Here is a 13,502-nt window from a genome sequence, read left to right on the forward strand (position 1 = left end):
GATATATAGAGGTTTATAGAGATATATAGAGATGTATAGAGATATATAGAGATGTATAGATATATAGAGGTTTATGGAGATATATAGAGATGTATAGAGATATATAGAGATGCATAGAGATATATAGAGATGTATAGAGATATATAGAGGTGTATGGAGATATATAGAGATGTATAGAGATATATAGAGGTGTATGGAGATATATAGAGATGTATAGAGATGTATAGAGATATATAGAGATGTATAGAGATGTATAGAGATATATAGAGATATAGAGATGTATAGAGATATATAGTGATATATAGAGATGTATAGAGATGTATAGAGATATATAGAGATGTATAGAGATACATTGTGATATACAGAGATGTTTATAGAGATATTTGGAGCTATATATAGAGATGTTGAGATGTATAGAGATGAATAGAGCTGTAAAGAAGTATACAGAGGTTTATGGAGGTAAATAGATCAGTCAGAAGATGTAACTTATAGAGATAAATAGAGATGCACATTGGTGAGACATCATTTATTTTCCTTTTTCTATTGATTAATCCTTTATGTATGTACAGTATTTAACTATGTATTTATTTTGTAAAGTTAATAGTAAAAAATAAAAAAAAGTAATAGTAAAATGACCATATTCACAAGTTGTTCACCATAAACCAGATATACTAAGATTGTCCTATACTTAGACTGGACGGTCTAACAATACGCCAGATCTACCAAAAAGACTTAGGTGTATGATGAATTAGTCTAAGTTTAGACCAGTCGTCTGCCTTAACCTGCTCCATAATCCTGCACCACAATTCCCTGCACACGGTGCTCCACCCTAATCCATGCCCCCTTTTACCTAAGCCACACCCTCTTTTCACAGGAGGACAAGAAAGTGTATACAGTGTATATAAAAATGTATACAAACGTACCCGCCCGAGTGGAATTCACAGCTTAAAGGGGTACTCCAGTGGAAAACATATTTTTCAAATCAACTGGCTCCAGAAAGTTAAACAGATTTGTAAATAACTTCTATTAAAAAGTCTTAATCCTTTCAGTACTTATTCTAAACGTAGATAGGTAAGGTCCCACGTTAGACCGCACTCTGGCGCATAATCCTCTCAGCATATAATAGAATCAATGAACAAAAAATGTTTTAAGTGTGTTCAGGGTAGTGCCTAAAATATAACTTTTATTGGGATCATTAAAAGGATAATAAATCACCCAGGTATGTGTTCAGTGACCGACACCAGTTAAAATAAGTATATACAGGCCACAGGGAGCTGAATCATGGCTTAGGCACTTAGCGCTCACCCTGTGCCACAGATAGATAGTGACAATGGATTTGTCACCAATGTCATAAATCCGCCAATATATTAAACCACCGACGCGTTTCTACTATATGTTATAATGGCGTCCTCAGGGAGGCATATACAATATACTAGATCGGTATAGAAAGTCTTTTTATATGTCCTTGGCATAGGTAACAGTCGGTATATGCCTCCCTGAGGACGCCATTATAACATATAGTAGAAACGCGTCGGTGGTTTAATATATTGGCGGATTTATGACATTGGTGACAAATCCATTCCTTTTTTTTTTTTTTTCTCCTTTCTGTCTGACCACACCGCTCTCTGCTGACATCTCTATCCATGTCAGGAACTGTCCAGAGCTGGAGAGGTTTTCTATGGTGATTTACTCCAGACAGTTCCTAAAATGGACAGAGGTGTCAGCAGAGAGCACTGTGGTCAGGCAGAAAGGAGAAGAAAAAAAAAGAACTTCCTGTAGAGCATACAGCAGCTGATAAGTACTGGAAGGATTAAGATTTTTTTTATAGAAGTATTTTACAAATTTGTTTAACTTTCTGTTTTCAAGTGGAGTACCCCTTTAACTCCTCAAGGATGGACCATTTTTGCAGTGTAAGGTTACCCTGCAGTCCTATAGAACAGCACAGATAACACATCCCTCCCAAGGGCCCCAGATCTCCCTGATTCCTGAATAGAATGCTAGAACTGCAGTGAAGACTGGTGCATAGGCAGGGGATTAAACTGTTCCGAACGCCGGGAGCTCGTGACGTCATAACCCCACCCCAATCATGACATAATGCCCCGCCCCCTCAATGCAAGTCAATGGGAGGGGGCGTGATGGCTGTCAAGCCCCCTCCCATAGACTTGCATTGAGGGGGTGGGACGTGATGTCATGAGGGGGCGGGGCTATGGCGCCACAAGCTCCCGGCTCCAACTTTCTGAACAGTTTATTCTAAACACTGAGCAGCGGAGTACCCCTTTAAGAAAGAAAGTTATGACACATTACATGACAGACTTTGCAGTTATATAGGACTTCTATTAGTAATAATCGTTCTGCGTCTTCTCGTAAACCGTATTAGAAGTGTTAAAGATTGTTTCCGACCATTCGGAGAGAGAACGGTGGTTGTGGTGGTGGGAGGAGTTTTTTTTTAAATATTATTTATTTATTATTTGTATTTATTTATTTAGTTTATTATTTATTTTGTTACAGAATATGGAAAAGGTTCTGGTGCCATCGGTCACGCTGATCGTGGGCTGCGGAGTCTCGTCCCTGACGCTTTTGCTTCTGATCATCATCTACGTCTCTGTGTGGAGGTGAGTTATTTCATGGTGTCATGTCCCTTTAATAAACCCTAAGGCAGTGGTCTCCAAACTGCGAGCCTCCAGAGTTTGCAAAACTACAACTCCCAGATGCCCTCCCATCATGCTGGGAGTTGTAGGTTTGCAACAGCTGGTGGTCCACATCCTTAAAAACTGTCTATAAAGCAAACGATTCTTTAAAGGGGTACTCCGGTGGGAGACTTTTTTTTTTTAAATCAGTTGATGCCAGAAAGTTAAAACAGATTTGTAAATTACTTCTATTAAAAAACCTTAATCCTTCCAGTACTTATTAGCTGCTGAATACTACACAGGAAATTATTTTCTTTTTGGAACACAGAGCTCTCTGCTGACATCGCGAGCACAGTGCTCTCTGCTGACATCTCTGTCCATTTTAGGAACTGTCCAGAGCAGCATATGTTTGCTATGGGGATTTTCTCCTACTCTGGATAGTTCCTAAATGGACAGAGATGTCAGCAGAGAGCACTGTGCTGAAGATGTAAGCAGAGAGCACTGTGTTCCAAAAAGAAAATAATTTCCTCTGTAGTATTCAGCAGCTAATAAGTACTGGAAGGATTAACATTCTTTAATAGAAGTAATTTACAAATCTGTTTAACTTTCTGGCACCAGTAGATTAAAAAAAAAAAAAAAAAGTTTTCCACCGGAGTACCCGGGGTACTTCGGTGGAAAACATTTTTTTTTTTTTTTCCAAATCAGAAGGTTAAACAGATTTGTAATTTACTTCTATTAAAAAATCTTAATCCTTCCAGTACTTATCATCGGCTGTATGCTCCTCAGGAAGTTGTGTAGTTATTCTCAGTCTTACCAAAGTGCTCTCTGCTGACACCTCTGTCCATGTCAGGAACTGTCTGAAGCAGGAGAGGTTTACGATAGGGATTTGTTCCTACTCTGGACAATTCCTAACACGGACAGAGGTGTCAGCAGAGAGCACTGTGGTCAGACAGAAAAAAGCAACTTGACTTCCTCTGTAGTATAAAGCAGCTGATAAGTACTGGAAGGGTTAAGATTTCTTAATAGAAGTAATTTACAAATCTCTTTAACTTTCTGGAGCCAGTTGATATGATGAACGCCATTGTAAAGTGTCGGACCCTTTTTTGCACCTACTTATGCGCAATTACCTAATTTTGGGCATAATGAAAAATAAATTGTGTGTGTGGGGGGGGGGGGGGGGGGGGATGGCAATATGGAGCCGTCGGGAGATGTGTCCCAAATTAACCCTGTCTGTCTCAACCCGCATGGCCGGGAGGCGGAAAAAACGTAATCATGCGACACTTTGGCAACCCGAGCGTGCAAGGTAGTAACGGTGCCCCGTATAAATCGCCTTCCACAAGTGTAACTACCACAAGTGCAACTACTACCAATATATTGAGGTGAGAAAAAAAAAAGAAGTAAAAATTCATAAATAAAATTGTAAACATTTTAAAGTAAATGAAATTATATTTATAACGTAATAATTATAAGTATCTAATAATATCTATTCATTATTTTTTTGTTTATTTATTTAATAGTAATTAATTATTTTATTTTGTTTTCATAAAAAAGTTCCCAAGGAGAGGTTATCCCTTAAACCTTCCAAAAAAAAAAAAAAAATTTAATGTTATTAATTATGTAATAATTGTTAATATCTAATTATTTATTCCATTATTTATCTATTTATTTATTTATTTATTTATTTAATAGTCATTTATTATTTTATTGCATAAGAGGAAGAAGAAACAAACAAAAAAAAACTAAATTAAGTTGAATAAGTAATTTCACAATTATTATCTAATATTATTTATTTAATGATAATTCATGATTTGTTACATAAAAAAAAATACAGAGAGGTACTGTTAACCCCTTGGTGCATACAGATATCTAAATATGTCACACTGTACAGTGAGTCTATGAAATGAATACAAGAGCTGCATTTGCTTCATGGACAGCGAGTGACGGCTGCTATCAGCGGCTGCCACTCACAGTGAATGTTGGTAATTAACCTCTAATTCCCGCGATCGCAGAATTAAAGAGGTTTCTGACAGGAGCAGCGCCTGTCAGCATTTCATGGCAGCCGGAGTCCCCCTTAAAGGTGTTATGCAGGAAAATACTTTTTTTTAATATATAAACTGGCTCCAGAAAGTTAAACAGATTTGTAAATTACTTCTATTAAAACATCGTCATCCTTTCAGTACTTATGAGCTTCTGAAGTTGAGTTGTTCTTTTCTGTCTAAGTGCTCTCTGATGACACATGTCTCGGGAACCGCCCAGTTTAGAAGCAAATCCCCATAGCAAACCTCTTCTACTCTGTGCAGTTCCCAAGACAAGCAGAGATGTCAGCAGAGAGCACTGTTGCCAGACAGAAAACAACAACTCAACTTCAGCAGCTGATAATTATTGGAAGGATTAAGATTTTTTAATAGAGGTAATCTACAAATCTGTTTAACTTTCTGGAGCCAGTTTATTTATATATAACGTTTTTTCCTGGATAACCCCTTTAATACCTCTGTGCTGTTCCTGGGGCAGACTCTACTAGCAGAGCACTGATCACATAGCAATGCCATGCAATAGAAACATTTTTTGTATTAGCAAAAGGGAAAAACAATTGTAAATACTCACCCCCTTTAGCTGCTCTCAGGCCTCTTACCCCAGCCAAGCCAGATCACCCTGCTCTGTACTGACGAGTGGCAAAAACCACGAAACAGCTGTCTGCAGATGGGTATAAACTTAAAGTAGTCTGGCTTGGCATAAATCCCGATCAGCTTTTTATATTCCTTAACAGGAGCTAAGCTGATACCAGGGAACATTACCTGAAAAGGTGATGTAATGAGCTGCTTTGCATATTCCCCTACCCAGAATGCCCGTAGAGTGCTTAATGGCCTTCTGAAGCTCCGTTACACCAGGAGTGGTGGCCTCGCCCTAAGGTAAATACTCACCCCCTTTAGCTGCTCTCAGTCCTCTTACCTGAGTTGTAGTTTTGCAATATCTGGAGGTCCGCAGGTTGGAGACCACTGCTATAGGGGTTTGTTTATACATATTTTACAGTAAAACTGACATATTCATACGATTACGAAATCCATATATACATAGACTTTGTATTTTTGTAGCAGTAAAACTTTTAAAGGGGTACTCCGGTGGAAAACGTTGTTTTTTTTGTTTTTTTTTTTAATAAACTGGTGCCAGAAAGTTACAGATTTGTAAATTACTTCTATTATAAAATCTTAATCTTTCCAGTACTTTTTAGGGTCTGTATACTACAGAGGAAATGGTCTTCTCTTTCTCTTTCAGATACATTCGGTCGGAGCGCTCGGTCATCCTGATCAACTTCTGTTTGTCCATCATCTCTTCTAACGCCTTAATACTTGTGGGGCAAACGCAAACCAGGAACAAGGTGAAGTATTAACCATGAAAAGAGAGGAGGGGGGGGGGGGGCAGTTTTATAGTTACTTTGTCCCCTAATGATTTCAGCAGCATTTCCCTTTTATTAGTTATGTCATAATTGTCTCCCATTAGTTATGCCATTATTGCACCCAATTAGTTGTGCCACCATTGTACCCTATTAGTTATGCCATCATTGCCCCCTATTAGCTGTATATTGCCCATTATTAGTTATGCCAGCCATACCCTCTATTAGTAATGCCATGATTGCCCCCTGTTAGTTATGCCATAATTTCCCATTATTATTTATGCCATCACTGCCCCCTAGTGTTCATGCTATAGTTCTGCCCAGACTTTTCTCGTGCATTATAGCGTCATTCCCCACACGCTCTATGGGTTCTGTTCTTGATCAGCGTTTTCTTGTCCGTTCCCATCATCCTTGTCTCCATATTGATTCTCCTCTGACCGCCCAGTGTCAGGGGTGACCACATCCCCCCCTTTCGTCCTGTCAGATTCCTCCTTTTGCTCTTATCTTGTTCTTACACTTGTGGTTTTCTCGCACGTTCTCCATTGCCCATTGCTCGGCCTGCGGCGCAGTCATTTACATATATTTCTAACCAGACATCTCAGTGAGAAGCAAATTGATTTGGTCCAAATTTCAGGGAAAAAAAATCAAACTGAACCAACAGCTGCCAGGGTCTTTGTTGTGGGTCATGATCCAAAAATAAAGGGGCTATGTAAAGAATGATCTAATTCTGACACTGATCTTCACTGATCTTTAGTCTCTGTGTGAGTGCAGTTATTTCTGTATGGCCACCAAATGTCTGAAATCACAAATCCACCATCACAGGTCCTACATTACAGATCCACCATCACAGGTCCTACATTACAGGTCCTACATCACAGATCCACCATCACAGATCCACATCACAGGTCCTACATTACAGATCCACCATCACAGGTCTATTATCACAGATCCACCATCACAGATCCACCATCACAGGTCCACCATCACAGATCCACCATCACAGGTCCACCATCACAGATCCACCATCACAGATCCACCATCACAGGTCCACCATCACAGATCCACCATCACAGGTCTACCATCACAGATCCACCATCACAGATCCACCATCACAGGTCCACCATCACAGATCCACCATCACAGGTCCACCATCACAGATCCACCATCACAGGTCTACCATCACAGATCCACCATCACAGGTCCACCATCACAGATCTACCATCACAGATTTACCATCACAGATCCACCATGACAGGTCCACCATGACAGGTCCACCATGACAGGTCCACCATGACAGGTCCACCATCACAGATCTACCATCAGAGGTCCACCATGACAGGTCCACCATGACAGGTCCACCATCACATGTCCACCATCACAGGTCCCCCATCACAGGTCCACCATGACAGATCCACCATAACAGGTCCTATATTACAGGTCTACCATCACTGATCCACCATCACAGGTCCTACATTACAGGTCTACCATCACAGATCCACCATCACAGGTCCTACATTACAGGTCCACCATCACAGATCCACCATCACACATCCACCATCACAGGTCCTACATTACAAGTCTACCATCACAGATCCACCATCACAGGTCCTACATTACAGGTCTACCACCACACATCCACCATCACAGGTCCTACATTACAGGTCTACCACCACACATCCACCATCACAGGTCCTACATTACAGGTCTACCATCACAGATCTACAATCACAGGTCCTACATTACAGGTCCACCATCACAGATCCACCATCACAGGTCCTACATTACAGGTCTACCATCACACATCCACCATCACAGGTCCTACATTACAGGTCTACCATTACAGGTCTACCATCACAGATCCACCATCACAGGTCCTACATTACAGGTCTACCATCACACATCCACCATCACAGGTCCTACATTACAGGTCTACCATTACAGGTCTACTATCACAGGTCCTACATTACAGGTCTACCATTACAGGTCTACCATCACAGATCCATCATCACACATCCACCATCACAGGTCCACCATCACAGATCTACCATCACAGGTCCACCATGACAGCTCCACCATCACATGTCCACCATCACACATCCACCATCACAGGTCCACCATCACAGCTCCACCATCACAGGTCCACCATGACAGCTCCACCATTGCAGGTCTACCATCACAGATCCATCATCACAGGTCCTACATTACAGGTCTACCATCACAGATCCACCATCACAGGTCCTACATTACAGGTCTACCATCACACATCCACCATCACAGGTCCACCATCACAGGTCCACCATCACAGATCTACCATCACAGGTCCCCCATGACAGCTCCACCATCACATGTCCACCATCACACATCCACCATCACAGGTCCACCATGACAGCTCCACCATCACATGTCCACCATCACAGGTCCACCATCACAGGTCCACCATCACAGGTCCACCATCACAGATCTATCATTGCAGGTCCTACATTACAGGTCTACCATCACAGATCCACCAATACAGGTCCTACATTACAGGTCTACCATCACAGATCCACCATAACAGGTCCTACATTACAGGTCCACCATCACAGATCCACCATCACACATCCACCATCACAGGTCCACCATCACAGATCCACCATCACAGGTCCTACATTACAGGTCTACCATCACAGATCCACCAATACAGGTCCTACATTACAGCTCCACCATCACAGATCCACCATCACAGGTCCACCATCTCTTCTCTTGAATGTTGGTCAGTTCTGACCGTTAGTGTGATGCAGAAGTGGTTAGCGGTCCTCTCTTATCTCGTGACATTCGGTCATACTCCAGTCCTGTTCCCCACTAAAGTCCACAATCCAGGGTTGGGTCCAGCATCACCTTCTACTCCCTGACAGCTAGAAGTGCAAAAGCTGATGGCCAGTGCTGTAACATACTCAACGGCTGTGTGAGCAGGACCAAAGATAGCCAGTCATTGTCTTCATGTAGATACATTGTAACACACCCAACATCTGTATGAGCAGGACCATAGCTAGTCACAAGGACCTTTCTATGTGACAGATGTCATTGTCTTCATGTTGATACATTGTAACACACCCAACATCTGTATGAGCAGGACCATAGCTAGTCATAAGGACCTTTCTATCTGACAGATGTCATTGTCTTCATGTTGATACATTGTAACACACCCAACATCTGTATGAGCAGGACCATAGCTAGTCATAAGGACCTTTCTATCTGACAGATGTCATTGTCTTCATGTTGATATATTGTAACACACCCAACATCTGTATGAGCAGGACCATAGCTAGTCACAAGGACCTTTCTAAGTGACAGATGTCATTGTCTTCATGTTGATACATTGTAACACACCCAACATCTGTATGAGCAGGACCATAGCTAGTCACAAGGACCTTTCTATGTGACAGATGTCATTGTCTTCATGTTGATACATTGTAACACCCAACATCTGTATGAGCAGGACCATAGATAGTCACAACAAGGACCTTTCTATGTGACAGATGTCCTTGTCTTCATGTTGATACATTGTAACACACCCAACATCTGTATGAGCAGGACCATAGCTAGTCATAAGGACCTTTCTATGTGACAGATGTCATTGTCTTCATGTAGATACATTGTAACACACCCAGCATCTGTATGAGCAGGACCATAGCTAGTTACAAGGACCTTTCTATGTGACAGATGTCCTTGTCTTCATGTTGATACATTGTAACACACACATCTGTATGAGCAGGACCATAGCTAGTCACAAGGACCTTTCTATGTGACAGATGTCATTGTCTTCATGTTGATACATTGTAACACACCCAACATCTGTATGAGCAGGACCATAGCTAGTCATAAGGACCTTTCTATGTGACAGATGTCATTGTCTTCATGTAGATACATTGTAACACACCCAACATCTGTATGAGCAGGACCATAGCTAGTCACAAGGACCTTTCTATCTGACAGATGTCATTGTCTTCATGTTGATACATTGTAACACACCCAGCATCTGTATGAGCAGGACCATAGCTAGTTACAAGGACCTTTCTATGTGACAGATGTCATTGTCTTCATGTTGATACATTGTAACACACCCAACATCTGTATGAGCAGGACCATAGCTAGTCACAAGGACCTTTCTATGTGACAGATATCATTGTCTTCATGTTGATACATTGTAACACACACATCTGTATGAGCAGGACCATAGCTAGTCACAAGGACCTTTCTATGTGACAGATGTCATTGTCTTCATGTTGATACATTGTAACAGCTCAGCACAGGAGCAAAAACTGTCTCTCTTGTGCCACCTATAGGAGGTTAGTTATTGTTAATGCCAGTGTTTCCTGACCATGGAGCCTCCAGCTGTTGCAAAATTACAACTCCCAGCATGCCCGGATAGCCAAAGGCTTTCCGGGCATGCTGGGAGTTGTAGTTTTGCAACAGCTGGAGGCACCCTGGTTGGGAAACACTGCTTCAACCCTTAGCCAAGCCAGTATGTCTTACATGTTGCAAAGTTGAAGTCATATGGTAGCGACCTCCAGTAGGTGGCGGAAGAGAGGGAAAGTTTTCTCCCATGTTGAGGAGAACTGATTTGCATATTATTTTCCCATGGGGCATTGCTGGATCTCTTCAATAAAAATAAAGTAACTCCCACAGCCATTTTTTATCCCTCATCTACACCAGACAGGAGGGCGAAGGACTTGTTCCTTCTTTGTGGGATAACAACCTGAGATGATCCTCTGAACTTTCAAGTTGCATTGGTGCCTATTGTTATGTTACCGTGTGCCCGGACCTCCTCATCCATTCCCCTGTGCCCGGACCTCCTCATCCATTCCCCTGTGCCTGGACCTCCTCATCCATTCCCCTGTGCCCGGACCTCCTCATCCATTCCCCTGTGCCCAGACCTCCTCATCCATTCCCCTGTGCCCGGACCTCCTCATCCATTCCTCTGTGCCCGGACCTCCTCATCCATTCCCCTGTGCCTGGACCTCCTCATCCATTCCCCTGTGCCCGGACCTCCTCATCCATTCCCCTGTGCCCAGACCTCCTCATCCATTCCCCTGTGCCCGGACCTCCTCATCCATTCCCCTGTGCCCGGACCTCCTCATTCATTCCCCTGTGCCCGGACCTCCTCATCCATTCCCCTGTGCCCGGACCTCCTTATCCATTCCCCTGTGCCCGGACCTCCTCATTCATTCCCCTGTGCCCGGACCTCCTCATCCATTCACCTGTGCCCGGACCTCCTCATCCATTCCCCTGTGCCCGGACCTCCTCATCCATTCCCCTGTGCCCGGACCTCCTCATCCATTCCCCTGTGCCTGGACCTTCTCATCCATTCCCCTGTGCCCGGACCTCCTCATCCATTCCCCTGTGCCCGGACCTCCTCATCCATTCCCCTGTGCCCAGACCTCCTCATCCATTCCCCTGTGCCCGGACCTCCTCATCCATTCCCCTGTGCCCGGACCTCCTCATTCATTCCCCTGTGCCCGGACCTCCTCATCCATTCCCTTGTGCCCGGACCTCCTCATCCATTCCCCTGTGCCCGGACCTCCTCATTCATTCCCCTGTGCCCGGACCTCCTCATCAATTCCCCTGTGCCCGGACCTCCTCATCCATTCCCCTGTGCCTGGACATACATATCCATTCCCTGGTGCCCGCACCTCCTCATCCATTCCCCTTTGCCCGGACCTCCTCATCCATTCCTCTGTGCCCGGACCTCCTCATCCATTCCCCGGTGCCCGGACCTCCTCATCCATTCCCCTGTGCCCGGACCTCCTCATCCATTCCCCTGTGCCCGGACCTCCTCATCCATTCTCCTGTGCCCAGACCTCCTCATCCATTCTCCTGTGCCCAGACCTCCTCATCCATTCCCCTGTGCCCGGACCTCCTCATCCATTCCCCTGTGCCCGGATCTCCTCATCCATTCCCCTGTGCCTGGACATACATATCCATTCCCTGGTGCCCGCACCTCCTCATCCATTCCCCTTTGCCCGGACCTCCTTATCCATTCCCCTGTGCCCGGACCTCCTCATCCATTCCCCGGTGCCCGGACCTCCTCATCCATTCCCCTGTGCCCGAACCTCCTCATCCATTCCCCTGTGCCCGAACCTCCTCGTCCATTCCCCTGTGCCCGGACCTCCTCATCCATTCCTCTGTGCCCGGACCTCCTCATCCATTCCCCGGTGCCCGGACCTCCTCATCCATTCTCCTGTGCCCGGACCTCATCATCCATTTCCCTGTGCCCAGACCTCCTCATCCATTCTCCTGTGCCTGGACCTCCTCATCCATTCCCCAATGCCCGGACCTCCTCATCCATTTCCCTGTGCCAGGACCTCCTCATCCATTCTCCTGTGCCCGGACCTCCTAATCCATTCCCCGTTGCCCGGACCTCCTCATCCATTCCCCTGTGCCTGGACCTCCTCATCCATTCTCCTGTGCCTGGACCTCCTCATCCATTTCCCTGTGCCTGGACCTCATCATCCATTCCCCTGTGCCCGGACCTCCTCATCCACTCCCCTGTGCCTGGACCTCCTCATCCATTCCCCTGTGCCCGACCTCCTCATCCAAGTATTGTGGGCTCCTGGAGAACCATTATTGCCTCCTTTCGACATTTGGCATTGATATATCAAGAAAATCTGATCTCCTCGAGGTGCTGCAGCTTTTTCTGTCAATTTAAAGTCATCTTCTGTCCTACACAGGTTATCTGCACTCTGGTGGCCGCCTTCCTGCACTTCTTCTTTCTGTCCTCCTTCTGCTGGGTCCTGACAGAGGCATGGCAGTCCTACATGGCAGTGACCGGGCGACTGCGCAACAGGATCATCCGCAAACGATTCCTCTGTCTCGGATGGGGTAAGGTTCTTGGCTTATTGTTCTGTTGTGAGTTCTTATTATATTCCAGAGCTGTACTCACTATTCTGCTGGTGAGGTCACTGTGTACATACATTACATTACTTATCCTGTACTGATCCTGAGTTATATCCTGAATTATACTCCAGAGCTGCACTCACTATTCTGCTGTTGAGGTCACTGTGTATATGCATTCTAGACACATGAGATGCTCGCTGTTAATGGTTTGGCCTCCATCTTGGCCTTTCCCCTGAGTGGGGTCTCACTTTATGGGGTGAAGAGAAATGATGGCGTCTAATTTCTTTCTGTCTTAATTGCATTGGCTGGAGGTGCTGAAAACGACAAAAAAAAAAAAAATCATATACAAAAACAACCATAGATCCTCCCTGACCTGAGCGAGTGCATTGTGCGCGCCTGGTGGAAATTACAGAAAAGAATGGGAAATAATTGCAGTGGAATTTGTTGCCTGGCAGAAAGCGGCCAATGGCGTCTATTGATTATGGCAATTTTCAGAAAGCAATTAGAGTCGAAATAATCAACAAAGTCGTCGCTCCGTGTAATCCATTAATATGCGGCGAAGATAGAACGATCCGCGGGCGATCGGGGCGACAAGTCATCAGCAGAAC

The 13,502-nt window shown here is 44.4% G+C and overlaps 1 protein-coding gene across 1 annotated transcript in view; it reads left to right on the plus strand.

Annotated features, from left to right (window-relative positions):
* The window catches only part of ADGRB1 (adhesion G protein-coupled receptor B1), a gene marked incomplete in the record, with an annotated part of 689,450 nt that overhangs the window by 570,340 nt on the left and 105,608 nt on the right, over positions 1 to 13,502 (plus strand). The window contains 3 exon segments of the mRNA XM_056522870.1: positions 2,509 to 2,612; positions 5,901 to 6,003; positions 12,729 to 12,879. Of these exon segments, the coding sequence (XP_056378845.1) occupies positions 2,509 to 2,612; positions 5,901 to 6,003; positions 12,729 to 12,879 (358 nt within the window).

The sequence above is a fragment of the Hyla sarda genome, chromosome 5 (assembly GCF_029499605.1).
Source record: "Hyla sarda isolate aHylSar1 chromosome 5, aHylSar1.hap1, whole genome shotgun sequence".
Lineage (NCBI taxonomy): Eukaryota > Metazoa > Chordata > Amphibia > Anura > Hylidae > Hyla > Hyla sarda.